Source organism: Pelodiscus sinensis, chromosome 7, assembly GCF_049634645.1.
Source record: "Pelodiscus sinensis isolate JC-2024 chromosome 7, ASM4963464v1, whole genome shotgun sequence".
In the NCBI taxonomy this organism is placed as follows: Eukaryota; Metazoa; Chordata; order Testudines; family Trionychidae; genus Pelodiscus; species Pelodiscus sinensis.
The window spans coordinates 4,975,388-4,993,913 of NC_134717.1; the positions used below are offsets into that span (position 1 = coordinate 4,975,388).

Genomic DNA, 18,526 nt, shown 5'->3' on the forward strand with positions numbered 1-18,526 from the left:
TTAGATAGCCTAATTCGAACTACCTCCTCCGTGCACGGAGTCCGCATTAAGGGGGATTTAAAAATGGTGGTGCCCTGCAAGATGTAAATGAAGCCCGGGATATTTAAATCCCGGGCTTCATTTGCAACTTTGAATGCCTACATTAGCCACCCTAGTTCGAACTAGGGTGGCAGTGTACACATACCTTTGGAGTATTGTGTCCAGTTCTAGGCACCACAATTCAAGAAAGATGTGGAGAAACTGGAGAGGGCCCAGAGAAGAGCAACAAAAACAATTAAAGGTCTAGAAAACATGAGCTGTGAGGGAAGGCTGAAGGAATTGGGATTGTTTAGTTTAGGAAAGAGAAGATTGAGGGGGGACATGATAGCGGTATTCAAGTATCTAAAAGGGTGTCATAAGGAGGAGGGAGAAAAATTGTTCTCCTTGGCCTCTGAGGATAGAACAAGAAGCAATGGGTTTAAATTGCAGCAAGGGAAGTTTAGGTTGGACATTAGGAAAAACTTCCTACCTGTCAGGGTGGCTAAACACTGGAATAAATTGCCCAGGGAGGTTGTGGAATCTCCATCACTGGAGATATTTAACAGCAGGTTGTATAGACATCTACCAGGGATGGTGTAGACCAGTGGTCCCCAACCTTTTCAGGTTGCCGGGCGCCAGGGGGCGTGGCCGTTAGCCCGGGGGCGGCCCCCCCCATAGCCCCCACATGCCCGGGGCCGGCGCCCCCCCCCCCACAAGCGCCGCGCGCCTGGGGCCGGGGCCGGCGCTCCCCCTCCCCCCCGCAAGCGCCGCGCGCCATGTGCCCGGGGCCAGGCCAGCCCCGAGCACCTGGCGGGCGCATGCAAGTGCCCCCGCGGGCACCATGGCGCCCGCGAGCACCGTGTTGGGGACCACGGGTCTAGACAGTGCCTAGTCCCGCTGTGAGGGCAGGGGACTGGACTTGATGACCTCTCAATGTTCCTTCCTGTTCTATGATTCTATGAAGAGAAATTTACACATAGGCAAGTGTAAGGGGACTGTTAGCCCCTTACTGAAACTCTGTGGGAGTTTTTTGGTTTGCCAGCTCCCAGTATCAAAAGGGGAAGGGTCCATGAGACTGACAGACCCCAGAGACAATGGAAAGCAGCCAACACTCCAGCTCAGGCTGATTGACAAGTTGGATAGGCCAGTGAGAAAAGCAAGAGGCCAGGACCCGTCCTCCGTGTGAGCTGGGATTGTTCTGGCTCTCTCTGAGCAAGGAGAGAGCTGAGAGACTGCTAAGAGGAGTGCAAGCTGTGCTGAGGGGCAGTTTTTGCAGCAGCAGAGCCAGACACACACAGTCCAAGGAGCGCAGACTCTGTGTTGAGCAGCAGACTGGCAGTGCTCAGAGAGCCAAAAGGAACAGAGAAGCAATGCTAGGAGCTAGAGACTGGCCAAGCAGCACAGCCTGCAGCTGGATGTGGTGAGCAGCTGGGAACTGCAAAGTGTGGGGAGAGGCTCTGGACTGGGAGAGGGGTCTGGCCACTTAGAGCTTGAGGCTGTGTGGGCACTGCCAGAGCAAGTGTGTCCAACCTGCAGCCCCCTGCAGCACATCCAGGGCCTCTAAGGAAGAGACTGTGGACTGTCCTTACACTCTGCAGGCTGCTGTTTTGATGTCCCTGTGCTACAGAGCAGGGCTGTGTGTTCTCATTTAACCACTCATTTTTTTCTTATTCTTTTCTCTTTAATCAGTTGATGTTTAATAAATTGTATTTGCTTTGAACCTGATGAAATGATCACTGGGCCAAGAAGGCCTGCAGTGTAAAGAGAGCACCTCAGAGTGGGGACACCCTAACTCCTGCCCCTAGTGACTACAAGGTCGGGGATTAAGCCCCAGGAAACCTGGGCCCAGCCTTGTTGGGGTTTCGAGGATTCTGCTACTCAGGAGAGTGGAGGGGGAGCCCTCAGGATCAGGGAGGCCATGGGGTAAAGGAAGTGGGAGCAGGGACTCAGATCCTTTCGCTGGTCCATTTCACCGGGGTGTATAGAAGCCAGGAAAGTTCCCCACAATAGCGGGACCATTCCCCTGCTTACACAAGGTAATGAAAATACCATCTGAGAATTTAGTTTGACTTAAGGATATTTTACTTAGTATATTCTGATATGGGGTGTTAACAATGAGTGCTGTATCGATTATAAAGCCGTAACTTTCTCAATCTCAAATGTCTCACTAATTACTCTGTCCCCCTTTTGTTTTAAATACCCCTTTATTTTCCACATCTATGAAAATGCAAATTGGATAGATTAGGAGGAAAATGCTTCAAAGTAAACGGATATCTACTAAAATTATATACACAAAATAAAAGTCAAATTTTGCCAAGTCTAAATTATAAACCAAGCGGTATGTACTCAAACAAGAAGAGACTAACACTTCTAGGATTTCACCCTGACCTTGCATGAAGGTTTTAGGAGACGGTGCTAAAAATGCCTTGTGATAAACTAGCATGCTACACTGTTAGGGTTAGAAAATAAATTTTAAGTCCAACAATAAGATTAAACACCATGAAAATGTTATCATAGTTGCAGGGTTAAGTGCATATTTTTCTCTCTCACACTCAAACATCATAAAAACATAACATCAGCCATACTTTGTTAGACCAAAGGTCCACCTAGGTCCTTCCTTGAGAACTTTCTTTTGCTTCCTGCTGTCACCTCTCTCAGGCCATGTCTACTCTAGAAAACTCTTTCAAAATCCCTCAATTCTACTTAAGAACTCCTGATTTAACAAATTTGAATTCGCATGTCCTCACTATGGGGAAGCATCAAAATTACTCCGAGGTAGGCTCCATTAATGTGGACACACTACCTTAGACTTAGAGCCGAAGGAAGCACTCTGAGGAGCTGTAGAAGTCCTCCTAAGGGCCAATAAGTTAGCAGCACAGAAATATCCACACTACCGTTATTTCGAAATTAGCGTTACTCCTCATGAAAAGCAGGAGTACAGAGTTTGAATTGTACAGCCTGTCATTTTTTAAATAACAGGGTTGGTAGTGTGGACACACCACTTATAAATTCAAACTTGGTGTGTGGGTGGTAATTTTGGAAAAAGGTCTTAGTGTAGACCAGGCTCAGGTGTGGCTTTGAGTCTGTCCCTCCAAACGGGAAGTGGATTAGACCTAGAATCCTTCTGAAATACACTGTGATTTCCCCAGTAGGTCTGACCAGAGTTCATCACTGCCCTTAAACACGTGTTGCATAGTAGGTAAAGTAAATTTTGAATTATTCAATACTTAAAAACACTGGAGTGGGGGGGAAGGATTTGTGTTACAACCAATAGGATTTATGCTTTGTGTCTCCCAATCAACATCCAGTGCATCCACACACAGCTGATTTTATTCATACCAAAAATATAACTATAAGCGTAGGCAGAGGCGAAGCACAAATTCTCTTCATAACAGGATTATTTTAATACAAATGGGTTTGGAAAACTGGCTTTCAGCGGCTAATCTGTCACTGGAGTCTGAGACCAGACAGAATTTTCCAACATCATAAACACAGACTGAGTGAAAACATAAGCAGTATTAAGATCTGTCTGTGCAGATCTCTCGCTCATGTTAAACTGGATGGGAGATGTTTGCATGCCCTTAGAGGAGAATAATAAACCTTGTAATCTCTGTGAAGGCGAGACAGGGATTTTGCTATTCATGTGGTTATACCTACTGGTAAATACGAACCTGTCTTCTAAGAAGTCTGCTAAAGATTTTTGGGCCCAATTCTGAGATTCGCTACAGAACTTTTACATACCGTAAAGGGACTTTGAAGTACTTGGAAAAGACTCCTGAAGGAAGGAGACTCGGTCTTGTTCAGAATGGGTGTGTGTTTTCTATATTACACAGGGAAGCCGATATCCTCCACTCTGTGATCCCACAAGGCACAGGACCTCAGGTGGAAGGGGCAGGGCCAAAGGCAGCCAGTCCTCAGAGCTGCACGGAGCATGCGGCACAGCACTCCTGCAGAGATTTAAAAGGGCCACAAGTATCTCCGGGCCCTGGGGCAACTGTCTCCCTTTGCTCCCCCCCATTCATCAGCAGGTCTGACATTACGTTCCCTCCCAGCCCCCAGGGCACACCATGTTTTTAGAGGTGCGGCCTGAAGGTACTGCACTGCAGTTATTCTAGAGCGCTCCAGACAGTTGGCACTTTTCCAAAGAGACATTATGAAGGGCACAGCCAGAAATGGGATAGGCAAGACTGGAAGTATGGCAAGCGACAAGGCCGGACGGAGGCATGGGCGAGCTGGGCAGCTGCCCAGGGAGCCAACTGATGAGGGGTGCTCGATGGCAGCTGTAAGGGGCGCACGGCGTCCATCAGGAGCCGTGCGCCCGGCTCCCGCAGTGCCAGCTAGCAGCACCCTTCCCCCCACGGCTGTGGGGCCCTGTATGGTCTGGCGCGCGCACCAGCGGTGCTCACCAGGCCAGGCTGGGCACAACATGCGCCGTGTACCCTGGGGGTCGGCCCTAGGCTGCGCACCAGCGGCCGTGACTGGCCCGCGCATGCGCCGAGCGCCCCAGGGGTGGGCCCACGCTCCACAGGTGGGCCCGCGTATGCGCCCTGCACCCAGGGGCAGCGCCGCGCGGCTGGGCCCTGGTTGCCAAAAAGGCTCAGGCCGGCCCTGACAAGCGACCACACAGACTTCACCAGAACACCCTATTTTTTCCAATACCCCAACAAAAATCCTGCAAAACATGAAAACTAAGTGAAAAGATGAAGGGGAAACATAAACAACACTCATAGGCAGGGACAAAACTAAAACGGCAAAGGCACAAAATGAGATTAAACTCTCTAGAGACATAAAGAGTCATTAGAAAACTTTCTATGTATTCATTAGATGCAAAAGGAAGACCAAGGACAAGATAAGTCCATTGCTCACTGGGGCTATGTCTAGACTGCAGGCTTCTTTCGAAAGAGCCTCTTTCGAAAGATCGCGTCTAGACTGCAGGCGGATCTTTCGAAAGAGCAAGCTGCTTTTTCGAAAGAGAGCACCCAGCGAGTCTGGATGCTCTCTTTCGAGGAAGCCCTATTTACATTGAAGAACGCCTTCTTTCGAAAGAGGAACTTTCGAAAGAAGGCGTTCTTCCTCGTGAAACGAGGTTTACCGCCATCGAAAGAAAAGCCGCGTTCTTTCGAAATAATTTCGAAAGAACGTGGCTTGAGTCTGGACGCAGGGGAAGTTTTTTCGGGAAAAGGCTACTTTTCCCAAAAAAACCCCTGAGTCTGGACACAGCCTGGGGAAGATGACAATAACAGGGGAAGAAAATGTAGAAATGGCAAAAATGCTAAATACCTTTTTGTTCTGGCTCTCACCAAATAGTTTATTAGCAAATGCACGTCAAATTTAATGAATGCCAGTGAAAAGGAAGAAGGATCAGAAGCTAAAATAGGGAAAGAACAAGTTAAAAATTGCTTAGGCAAGTTAGATGTTATCAAATCTCCAGGGGCTGATGACATATCTAGAAATGCTCAAGGAGCTGACTGAGGAGATATCTGAGCCATTAGCGATTATCTTTGAAAAGTCATGGAAGAGGAGTGAGATTCCAGAGGACTGGAAAAGGGCAAATGTAAGGCCAATCTATAAAAAAAGGGAATAAAGTCAATCCAGAGAATTACAGAGCAGTCAACTTAACTTCAGTATGTGCAAATATAAAGGCACAAGCAATTAATTTGCAGACACGTACAAGATAAGGAGACAAGTAACAGTCAGCCTGGATTTGTCAAGAACAAATTGTGTCAAACCCATGTAACAGCTTTCCTTGACAGGGTAACAAGCCTTATGTATGGAGGCAAGCAGTAATTGTGGTACATCTTGCCATTAGTAGTAGTTGTGATATGTTTTTGCGTAACTCACTCATAAAAAACCCTGTAGAAATGCAACTGAGACGGAGCCAATATAAGGTGGGTTATAACTCAATGAAAACAATTCCCGGGGAGCATTTATCTGTGCCGTCTCAGTCAATCAAGTTGGAAGAGCATGTCAGATGGGATCCAGGAGGGGTCAGTTCTATTCTACACCGTCACAATTTTTCAGGTAATGACATAGAGCAGAGGTTCTCGAACTTTTCGGCCCACAGCCCACCTCGCTCGACACAGACCTTTCCGTGGACCACCAGCCAACCACCCATGATGTCAAAATGGGTGCAGGAGAGGGTGGGGGTGCAAGGTCTGGCTGGGAAGCAGGGAGCAGAAGCAGGTGGGGCTGGGTGGGAGGTTGGGTTCATGAGCAGGCTGAGGATGGGGGGGGTGATTGGATGCAGGAGCAGGCTGGGGTTGTGGGGCTTCTAGGAGGGAGGGTGCAGGAGCAGGGTGGGGATGTGGGGTGATAATGCTCCAACTTCATGGGGCGGGAGGGGGACCACTGTGGGGGTGTTGAGCCACAAGCCTGTGGCCCACCTGCAAGATGGCCATGGACCACTAGTGGTCCACAGACCACACTTTGAGAACCACGGGCATAGAGAATACTCTTATGTTTGTGGACAATCCCAAGTTGGAGGCGTGGGGGATTAATTGAAAATCATCTGGACAAATTGAAGAAATGGCCGGAAATAAATAGGATGAAATTCTGTAAGGGCAAATGCAGAGTACGCCACTCAGGAAGGAACAATCAGTTTACACACGTACCAAGTGGGAAGTGACTGCTTAGTAAGAGTACAATGGAAAAGGATCTGGCTATCAGAGTGGATCACAAGCTAAATGTATATCACCAACATAACGGTTGCAAAAAGAAAAAATCCCAAATATTATTCCGGGATGTATTAGCAGGAGTGCTGTAAGCATTACACAAGAAGTAATTCTTCCATTCAACTCCATGCTGATTAGGCCTCAGCTGGAGTCTTGTGTCCAGTTCTGGGCACCTAGGGTTGCCAGACGGTTGAAAGAAAAAAGCTGAACACCTCCCCCCTTCCCCCCCCCCGAAAAAAAAACACCAGGAAAAAATTCTGTTGAAGGGAAAAAAGGGGGGTGGGGAGACCGAAGCTGTTGAGCAAAATAGGGACTCCAAGGACTTAAGCCAAAAAAAATAAAAATAAAAAAAAAATAAAACAGCATTAAAACAGCATGTGAGTGCAGGGATAGGAACAGAAGAGCGGTTGAGCACTAAGACCCTAGGTCTTTTGGCCGGCAGCCATTTTGTGCCAGCAGCCTTGGGGTAAGCATGGGGGCTGGCATCGGGGGCTGGGGGTATTGGGGTCAGGGAGGGCTCAGGTGTGGGGGGGAGGCCAGGCACTGAGTGTTTGTAGGGTTGCCAGGTGCCCGGCATTTTCATCTCCTGGCCGGGGAAAAAGATGTCCTGGCCAATATCTTAGGTGTCTGGTATTCTCTGAATTTTTTTTACCGGACAGGAGCCGAAAATATGGGACTGTCCAGGTGAATACCAGACACCTGGCAACCCTATGGGCACCACATTTCAAGAAAGAACTGGAGAAAGCCCCAAGAAGAGCAGCAAAAATGATTAAAAGTCTAGAAAGGGAAGACTGAAAACAAAAGCCAGATTTGCTTAGTCTGGAGAAGAGACCACTGAGAGGGCACGTGGTAGCTATTTTCAAGTACATCAAAGGTTTTAAAATTGTCCTTGTTAATCTCTGAAGGATAGGACAAAAAGCAATGGGTTTAAATCACATCAAGGGAGGTTTAGTTTGGACATTTGGAAAAACTTGGTGTCAGTGGGATTAGGTACTGCAATAAATTTGCCTGGGGAGGCTGTGGCAAATTTAATTAATAAAAAAAAATAATTGCAGATTTTTAAGATTGGGTTGGACCAGTTCCCATCAGGGATGGTTTACATGGTGATGCCTACACTGCTGGGAATCACATTATAAATATTTTAATTTAGAAAGCTATCATGCGGCAAGAAAATACACCAATCATTTTCTTCTTTGTACCCAAATTCTATTTCATATTTGCATTGCTGCAAAAATAATCTATTTATTCTCAAATTGTGTACACCTCCAAATTTTGTAACATCGCCTTTCAAATAGGAAGTCCGCAAACCTACAGAGGCTTTGGAAGTGGTGTCACAAGGTTTTTCCTAGAAGCACCTTCACGCCTGATTATTTAGTAACGTGGGCGAGTTCAGCTCCTTCATAAATCCTGATCTACTGCTGAATGCCTGCTGGGCATATTCTTATTTTGGTACGCAAGACTCAGTGCCAGATCAGAAACTCTCTAAATTGGATCCTTAGGGCATGAAGATTTGCTACTGTAAATTTTACCAGTTGTCTTTTAAGTTTCTCTTTTAGAAGTAAACTTTTCTAACAGGAAAAACTGGTTCTAAGCTTTTGGAAAGAAGGCAAGTTCACTCCTAAGAAGTCATATTTTGAAAAAATAAATAAATTAAAGTTAATTTTCCCATCTCTCAAACAGACCCTTGTGTAATACCGAAGAACAGTTGTAGGTCAAAAAACATTGGATAATTTTTTAATTCTTGAACAAACTTAAGAAAGACCAAAAACTAAATTCGATTCTTCCAGTGTTGGAAGTCCAAATCTAGATCAAAAGTTGATGTTCGCAAATGGCCCTTGCACTTAAATTCACTCTATTTTAACAGGAGTTGTTTAACTGATCTAAATGGAATCTTCTCGATTTATGCCATTGAGAGAGAAGAATTAGGGCTACATTTGCAGTTTAAGCCCATCTTTTGTTCATAAGTTTTCTAACTGAAAGCACGGAGAATGCAACTCACTTTCTCCAAGTTGCACAGTGAAACAGGAGAGAATGGGAGACCATCAGGTTAACCTTTTTTCTTTCTTGCAATATTGTGCATGTTTCTATGTTTCTAGGGATTTATCCAGACATGGAAGTAAAATCTAGACAAAACAAGAGTATTTCTGTAGCCTTGCTCAGCCATAAACCACCAAGTTCTGAAACATCTCATGGAATAAACTGCTCTTGTGAATTGTACCAGATGGTTCCTTAAGCAAAATATTCCAAATCAGCTGAGCTGTGCATCTGAACTTCTGAAGTTCACTCAACATATCTTAATCTCATCTTTTTTTTTTCCAGGAACATATTTTACTGAGCATCAAGCACACATTTTGTAGTTCAATATATGACTTTGATCCCATGGTCCATAGTATAGCAAACAGAGGAAAAAACATACACAATCCTTTTGATAATTATTCATACATGACACAAAGGATTTTTGCAAAGTCCTTTCCACTTTCTAGCAATGTTTTACTTCATAATGGAATAGCCAATGAGATTTTTCCTGATTCAACTAACAGCATCTAAACTTCAGAGTTAGTCTGTAGCTGGAAAAACTTTAAAAACAACAAAGAGTCTAGCAGCCCCTTAAAGATTAGCACAACACGTAGATGGTATCATGAACTTTTGTGGGTTTCACCCCTTTCTTCAGATGAATGGAGCATCTACACTGGTTTCATTACAGTATCCTCCAACTTTTAAAGGCACAGCAGATATATTCAAGCAGTTAGCTTCAGAAACAGCAACTCTGAAGGCTAGAATCTAACTTTATAGAACTCTGTACACTCAAGGCTGTGTCTAAAATACAGGAATAACCTTTATAGTTACTGCACCTCAGACATATCCAGTTCTTCCTATACCAGGAACTCATTACTTCCCCTTCCCAGGGCTGAGGCAAGATTCCTAAGCCTTAAGGAAAGCTGACACCTGGTGCCCAGAAGAAGTCAGCCCTAGGGAGGAAGGGATAGGCTTCAGGAGGAAGGGGCGGGTCCTCAGGGCTAGTCTCCCCATCCAGCCCTTCAGTGTCACTGGGTGCTCTGGCAGCAATTTAAAGGGCCCAGGGCTCCAGTTGCTGCCATGGCTGAAGTAGCCGTGGAGGCAGGCAGGAGCTCCAGGCCTGTTAAAATTGCCGGGCCCTAGGACAACAGACTCCTTTGCCCTCCATTGTCAGTGACCCCATCCTTTCCCCCACTCCATCCCATGCTCAGCTACTATGGCCAGCAAGTGCAAGAGAGGCAGATGTCCAAGACTCTATTCATTGCCTGACCACCTCCTCCATGCAGGGTGTATGCAGTCCGGTTGCATACACATATCCCAACATAACCCAATTCCCAATCCCACTGTGCACAGAAGCATAAGGAAGACTCTCACATCCTCAAACGTTCATGTAGCCTGAAGCACAATCTAGCCTTCAGTGCTTAATGCAACGTGCCACAGAGACTCCATATCTAACAAACATCCTGTATTGGGAGTCCCCACTCTCACCGCTAAACCGTTCTGCTTGCTAATCTAGTCCAAAGTGGAACTTGCTAAACCAAAGAACATACAGTTTGCCCAACCCCCGAACTAAACATCAGGAGGCCAAGTCTGCCTGGAATGTGCCAATTTCACGGTAACAACTGATGTGGAAAGAAACTCAGACATACCCAGATGCTGTCTTCTTGTCTGTACTGCTTCCAGTTGTGTCCTGTATCGCTGAACATTAGCATGTAGCTTGTTACATAGTCAGAGCTTCCATACCTCCCTTGGGTGGCAACTGCTGTTATCTCAACTCTGTCTCCCAGATCAATCTGAAGCCACTGTCGTGGATTAGATTCCAACGGAGACCAGCCACCAGCTCCTAGAAGAGATCAGAGAAATGTGGCACAGCAGTTCAACATTGGCACCAAAATAGTCCTTTATAAAAAATACTCATTTATCTTATTTTAGTTTATTTCAGGCATTCCCCAACTTTATTGAAATGTAAGTTAGGTGTACAATTCTTTTGAAATATACGATGTTTGGCAAATTTAATTGCTCACAGGTTTAAGGGCTTTGGTTGCTTATTTAAACTGAATGAAAGTTCCACATTAATTAAGGAAATTCCTGGGAAAACTGCTTTCTGTCAACCGGCGACAGTAACCAATCATCATCATTTAATAAAAAAAAAAAGGATGGCATCTTAGTCATAAAAATGCATTTCTTACTTCAACATATATTTGTACAAATTCTGGGGCACAGTTTTATAGTTCCTGTTTTGTTTTAATAGTCTCTTCTCTTTTCTAGCAAGATTTGAAAAATGTACATGAGAGGTAGCTATTGTGATTTCTATCGGATGTAGAATTCTTGATTGCATTCGTTAATTGCATGTTGTAAATGTACTACAAATAGTACATTGTAAAAGTAAAGATAACTTGATATAAAGTCTACCAGTAAGAGTGCCTTCTCAAAGAACAAGACACTGCCCCAGTGCATAATATACTACAGTACTAGGGTTTTTTATATTTTTTAAAAAAACTACCATAACTTTTGTAAAGTATTGATGTTTTACAAAGAGATGTGGTTGTGTAAAAATGCAAGGATGGTCTTTATCTGGGATATTTCAAAAAGGATTGATGGGAATGGATGTGTTTGCAAAGCTATAAACAGAATTGTAAAAATTGGACTTTTTACCCATCATCATGGGGCAAGGAAAAATGTTCGGTTCTAATGCTCCTCCTTCCGCTAATACACTTACTGGAATGGATTTCTTTATCAACGCAGAATTACCTACATTCTTTAAACTTTAATGCATGCGTTTATGGTAGATAATATTTTACAGACAATATTGGTTGTTTCTAACTCGTACTTACTCCTAAAGGTAAAAGCCTTTGCTGTCCCTTGGATCCTCAAGTTGGTACAAGCAGGGTCGCATTATGACTTTCGTGGGCCCTAGGCACTTTTGCCTTCGTGGGGCCCTCCTACCATAATAATATCAATATTAAAAATTACTTTTATATAACTTTAAATACTTCAACTTTTTTTCTGTTTTAGGCAAAATTTAATAGGATTTTCATGGGCCCTAAAAGTTTCATTTTTTTCTGACGTGAGAACAAAATTAAAACATTTTCTTCGACCCTAAAAGTTCATTTTTCTTCTTCTGATTTTAAAAGAAATTAAAACATTTTTGTGGGCCTCTAAAAGTATCATGGGCCCTAGGCACAGTGTGTACTGTGACTAACGGATAAGTCGGCCCTGGGTACCAGCTTCCATTAACACGGTCATTCGCAAATATTTGGTATCTAAACGCAAGCACTTTATACCACATCCTGATACCACTTGTATATGAACGATAGTATGTTTTAGGTAAAAAAAAAAAACAAGGACTTTTGATGCGGTCACTGACGACTAATGAAGAAGTACGTTGAGTATCACAATATTGATATTATTTTGGGAATTGATTTGATTCTGCCAACGCGTAAGCAAGAATCTTGAAAGACAAGAAGAACCTCTGCAAGGATAGAAAAAAGAAAAGATGACATCTTCTTTGAGGACTATTTAAATAAAGACTCTTAAATCATCATTTACATTTTACAAAGGATGATTTTAAGAGCGGAAAGACTTTCATATGGGCATGAAGAATGTTTGGACACAACTGAAACCGAATTTCAGCTCCTATTAAATGCTCATGGAACTAAAGGGGCACCTTAGGAAAATGGACAGAACAAGAAGAGTGAAAGCTAATTTTGAAGACACTCCAAAGATTTTCTGCCATGCAGACAAGAGCACTACAGACATATGAAGGATGATTACAATCCTGCTCCATACGTGTTAGCACATTGCTCAATCAGAAGCTCAAAGTGTTACCAGGACCATCCCGTGAAGATAGGAGGCCCATAAAAAGGCTGATATCAAAATTCGGCCTTCCTTCTTTCCCTTCCAGTGAGTATATGGAAAAAAAGTGACTAGATTCCTTATGTTTATCCGCTTTCCTGATTGCTCTTATTACACACTTACACCCGTAGCACTCAGCCCAGCTCTGCCTGCCGGTCTCTTCCTCACAAGCAGCAACCAGAAAGCTACAAATGAAGAGGCTACTGCATGAGGAAGCAGTGACCTTCCAACCCAGCACATCTTCTGGGATGAAAAACTCCACAAGGCGTTGGCATCGCTGACCAGATGGGCATGTGTAAGGCAGCATCCGAAAGAGCCATCCCTCAGCTCTGGCCGGTCATTCTATTCTGACCCATGCAATCCAGAACCCTGCTTCCAAAATGGCCTCCACAGCTACACCCTCACTCACATCATGACAACAGTAGCTGTTCCTCACAGCACCCTCGGAGCCACCCCAGGAAGCATAAGTGCCTCAGGCAAGGAATTCCTCACAGCTTCCTCCTCCTTCCAGGCAGGTGGTAATCTACGGTGGGCATGTAGCAATAGCAAAATGAGGACACCCCTGGATTAGGGGCAGACCCAAAGCATGTCCCCACCTCGCCCCATTCACCCGCTCCAGTGAAAGAATAGGCAGGCTCAAACCATCTACATCCTCCTCCGTAGCTGTACTCAAGGGCTAGGCAGCCCGAAGCTACACCAGGTGGTGCAGTGGCTGCTAAGGTAAATATATTCACTCTTCCTGATCGCATCTACATATGGGAGCAGCTTGAAAATAGACTTTCAAGCCCTGCCAAAAAAGCGTGGCATGTATATTTCCATTCCCCACATGATTCCCTGGGGATTTTCCCCCAACCCCGCCGCCGGTTTAAATATATAGTTAATATGCACATTTGGAGGGTGACACTTCCTATTCTGCCATCTGGGCTGCCACTCTCTTGTGATATGTACACTCCAGGGAACATATGCCAGCAGTTAGGCACAAGAAAATTGAAGTTGACTTTACGGCACGCGCTGGAAGGTGGGGGATGAAATATGAAGGGAGGGGGTTAAAACACCACAGCCAACTGTGCTTCAGGCATGGTTAGATGAATCTCTTTTATTAACAGCGCTGGGTAATTATAAAACAGACAGAATGTGGCATTTATTACGCCTGGTCTATTTAGACATTCTTTAATGGCATGCTCTCAAGTGGTAAAATATGCATGAGATCATCACATCTCCCATATTAAAATTAGAAGGATGAGATGATTAATGAATTTTCCGGGGGCTTAGCCATTTGCAGCATCACAATCAAGAGGGATAGTCTTCCTGCCCAGCTGTCATTGGCTTGGATGCAAGTTCTGGGCACATGTCGGAAGAAAGAGGAAATCCCCACCTGTCCAAGTTTTCTGCATAGCTCTGGCATTATTCTCTTCTGTTCAATAAGCTGGAGGTTTGGCAGACAGGTATGGGCGAAAGGGTCTCTGGCAGCATGAGAAGCCTGATACATAAGCGCATGTTCTCCATGGCAACAAATTATAATGCTAGAGACATACAAGCTGCAAGATCATTCCAAGGCTGGCGGCCCAAAAATAAACTGAAAAGAACACACCCAGCAACATGAACAAATTGTTGTGAAAATGGCACTTTGCACCCCTCGTCTTCTGCAATCCATTTATGATGATGATAATCGTTAGTGCTGCTTAGGATGCCTGCAGGACTTAGGGTGTTATTAATGTGAAACAACACAAACGCTTGCCCACCTCTTTGAACAACTCTGTGGGCTTCATATTGTGCTACCGACTCTTGGACTTCCCGCTGAAAATAAGTGCTTCCCTGCCGCAGTGTCTTACTTTAATGCCCAGATCAAAACACTCTCTCGCCAGAAAACAAAAATCATATGCAACAGAGAAAGACAGATTCCTTCTAAGCCACAATTATCTACATGGAGTGCTCAGGCGGAGAGTTGATGGGGAAATCGAAGGAAACCTCATCTTATTATAGCAATTAGTCCTTTTTCATTTATTTATTTGCGTGCAGCCAACAACAATAAAAAAATCAATTTGAGAAATCCCTTCCAAAGATCAGATTTACCAGAATGAGGAGAACGAGAAGGAGATTGACTGCATTAATAGATCCAACATACAGTTAGCCGGATTTGGAATGAGACCTTTCACTCATTTTAACACTTGGATGGAGCCCCATTACAAAAAACCCCATTTGATCCAGAGAGTTTTACTATAACATTTCAGTCCTGCGCATCTTTCTAACAAAAGCCTTTCATTATTTATTCAACAGCCTTCAATGCATTGTCGTCTATTACAGCACCGAGTTGACAATTTTACAAGCTTGCTGCTAATGTAGATTTGGGTGATATTTTGTCTCCATATGTTGCATGCCTCTTTGTATTAAAATATATCAATCAGGTTGCAGCTAGAGACACGTGCCTATTGAGACACTGTTCCTTGCTACTTTGAGTACCAGTAGCTTATTCTGAAATTCCTGGTATATGGTTATTTTTATACAAATGATAATGAGGTAGTTATACAAAGAGCAGAAGAATATTTTTAAATAACTATATGCTTCTTGAAAACTTTAGAAACTGAACGCCTGTGGATTTTTCTACAGATCATGTCAGAAGCTAAAATAGGAAAAGAACCAGTTAAATATTCCTTAGATAAGTTAGAGGTCTTCAAGGTACTAGGAGCTGACTGTGGCAATTTTTGAGCCATGAAAAATCATGGAGTATGGGAGAGATTCCAGAAGGAACAAAACAGCTATAACATCCCTGAGCAAGCCTATTGTGCTACTTTGAATACCACAGGGCTGTCCTTGAGATTTATGGAGCCCTACACATTGCTGTTAAACTGGAGCCCTCTATGTCTGCCAAAGAGAACCTTTTTTTAAGAGCTGTGATTTTTATAATCTTCAGCACTGTACTAATGAAATCATTTAAAATCAAATTGTAAACTAAGGTCCTGAAGACTCCTAACACTCCTACTGATGGGATAGATCTGGTGTTAGCAAATGCCTGTTAAATGGTCTCACAGCCACTTGAATGGACTTTCACGGGATCAATGTTCTGCTAGTTGTTCTGACGGGCTTTGTCACTTAAGTTAACTAGATCCTCTCCAGAGGAATCAGAGCCCCAGGACAGGGGCAGGAAGAGGCGGGTGGGTGGACATTAAGACCCAGTGGTGCCCCAAATTTTCAGGTGCCCTGTGCAATTGTGTATAGGAAAGATTGGCTCTGGGTTTGCTATCCCAGGAGAGAAGAAGCTTCCTTCCCTTGATTGAAGGGGTGGGAATGGGAGTAACAGTAAATTGCCAGCAGAGGTAGAACAACAGAACAAGTGACTCCTGCAGGAGGAGATAAAAGGATTTTTTGGGGATGGTGGTGGGAGAGCCATTTTGCATCAGGTTAAGACAAGAAAGGCTGCTGCAGAGGTAGTGTAAGCAAAAGTAGAGATGACACTAAGCAAAAGTGTAGCTTCCTCCTGAAAAAAAAAAAACGGCCCCTCCCAAGAAAAGGGGGACCCGGAGGGGAGATAAATTTTAGAATCAGAATCATCAGGCCTTTTGCATGGAGTTTGGAGGAGGCGTGTGATTAAGTGTTGGGGAGCTTGAAAAGTCAGTGCTGTACCCAACGGGGCAAGGTAGAAGGAAAACACGTTCAACTAAAGATTTCATCACTTGGGAGTTGCCCTATAAAAGGTCTGTCAGTTTACTGAGCTCTTTTCTCAACCTTTGGTATGATGGAGGTCAAGGTCGAAGATCAGGAAAAAATTCCTAGCTGTCAGGGTGGTTAAACACCGGAATAGATTGTCCAGGGAGGCTGTGAAATCTCCATCACAGGAGATTTTTAAGAGCAGGTTAGAGCCTTAGACAAACTCCTGTCACGGATGCTCTACATACTACTTAGTCCTGCCATGAGTGCAGGGGACAAGAATAAAAGAGTTCGTGAGCTCACTTCCAGTTCTATGATTGTTTGGTCTAGAGTAGAAATTTCAGGCTTGACATTTTTAAAAACCAAACCAAACCTTATTTCTTTTGTATAAGCATCTCGTGAGTGTAGAAACAATGAATAATCCTGCAGCACTTTAAGAGACTAAGTAAAAATATAGATGGTATCATGAGCTTTCGTGGACACAACCCACTTCTTCAGATGAATGGAGCAAGGGGGCCGGGGGCACAAATAAATGGTAGAAACAGTGGGGAGATGGTGTGGGGGGGGGAACCCCTGAATCATGCAATCTCCTGACTAATGAAACTAAGTATCTCCCTGAAAACTGAAACCAAGACCAAATCTACCTGTTTCAATCTAAGCACAGTCCACAGCAGGGGGAAATGACATCCCCAAAATGTGACTTGTGGCAATGCTAACCCATGAAGCAAATATGAACAGGGAGACCCGTAGAAGATTACTGTTTTGGGTTAATCACAGAGGTAGCCTGCTGGTGGTATCTAAATTAGCTGGTATCAAGAAAGAGAACTTGGAGTCACTGAGCGTAGTTCTCTTAAAACATCCACTCAACGTGCAGCAGCCATCAAAAAAGCAAACAATGTTGGAAAGCATTAGGAAGGGGAAAGATAAGTCAGAAAATACCATATTGCCTCTATTTAAATCTATGGGTGTGTCTAGACTACCGAGTTTTGTCGAAAAAAGTGGACTTTTGTCGACAAAACTATACCAGCGTCTACACTACCGCTGAGTTCTGTCGACATAACGTCGACAGAACTCAGCAGTTTTGTCGACACTGGTAAACCTCATTTTACGAGGCAAAACACCTTCTGTCGACAGAACTCTGTCGACAGAAGGTGTTATTGCCTGTAGGGTTGCGTCCAGACTACGGGGTTCTGTCGACAAAGCAGCTTGCTTTGTCGACAGAACTCAATGTGTCTGGACGCTCTTTGTCGACGGAAGTTTTGTCGACAGTATCTGTCAACAAAACTTCCGTCGACAAAACGCGGTAGTCTAGACGTACCCTATGATACACCCACATCTTGACTACTTTGTGCAGCTCTCAATACACCATCAAAAATATCAATAGGCAGCTTTTGGAAAAGGGCAAGAAAATGAGTAGGGGTATGAACAGCTTCCATAGAGAGAGAGATTAATATGACTGGGACTTTACAGCCTGGAAAAGAGAGGACAATAGGAGATAGGCGTGAGTTCTATAAAATCATGACAGGTGTGGGGAAATTAATTAAGTCAAAGTTATTTATTCCTTCTCATTAACACAAGAACTTGGGTTCACCAACTGCAATTAATAGGCAGCAGGTTTAAAACAAACAACAGGAGTAAACAGTCAGCTTGTGGAACTCTGCCCCTGAGGGTGTTGTGAAAGCCAAGATTATAACAGGGTGCAAGAAAGAGCTAGATAAATTCATGGAGAAGAGGTCCATCAATGGCTGTTTCCCTGGATGGGCAGGGATTGTGTCCCTAGTCTCAGCTGGCCAGAAGCTGGGCATGGAAAACAGCGGATAGATCACTTGGTCCATAAAAAGCCAGGGGATAAAATGGTGTCCTTGGCCTCTGTTTGTCAGAGGCTGGAGAGGGATGGCAGGAGACAAATCGCTTGATCATTGTCTTCGGTCCACCCTCTCTGGGGCACCTGGTGCTGGCCACTGTCGGCAGACAGACTACTGGGCTAGATGGACCTTTGGTCTGACCCAGTATGGCCGTTCTTATGATGATTCCCTACTCTGTTCATTCCGTCTTTTGAAGCACCTGGCAGAAGACAGATAACTGGGCTAGACGGACCATTGGTCTGACCCCATATGGTCATTCTTATGTTCCCTGCTAAGCTAGAGTTTGACCTTTTTGAAGTCCCACTGTAAACCCACTAGCCATACCTCAGACAATCCTCACTTCACTTCAGCTCTCCTCTGAGAAGCACAGAAAGGGAGGGTGTCCCCGAGGGTATGTCTACACTACAAAGTTAATTCGAACTAACAGCCGTTAGTTTGAATTAACTTTGATAGGCG

General features: G+C 44.3%; 1 protein-coding gene across 1 annotated transcript in view; it reads right to left on the reverse strand.

Moving 5' to 3' along the window:
* Positions 1–18,526, reverse strand: part of CNTNAP5 (contactin associated protein family member 5) — a 461,788-nt gene that overhangs the window by 307,782 nt on the left and 135,480 nt on the right. The window contains exon 3 of the mRNA XM_075933060.1: positions 10,355–10,548. Coding sequence (XP_075789175.1) covers positions 10,355–10,548 — 194 coding nt within the window. The remainder of the gene's footprint in view (positions 1–10,354; positions 10,549–18,526) is intronic.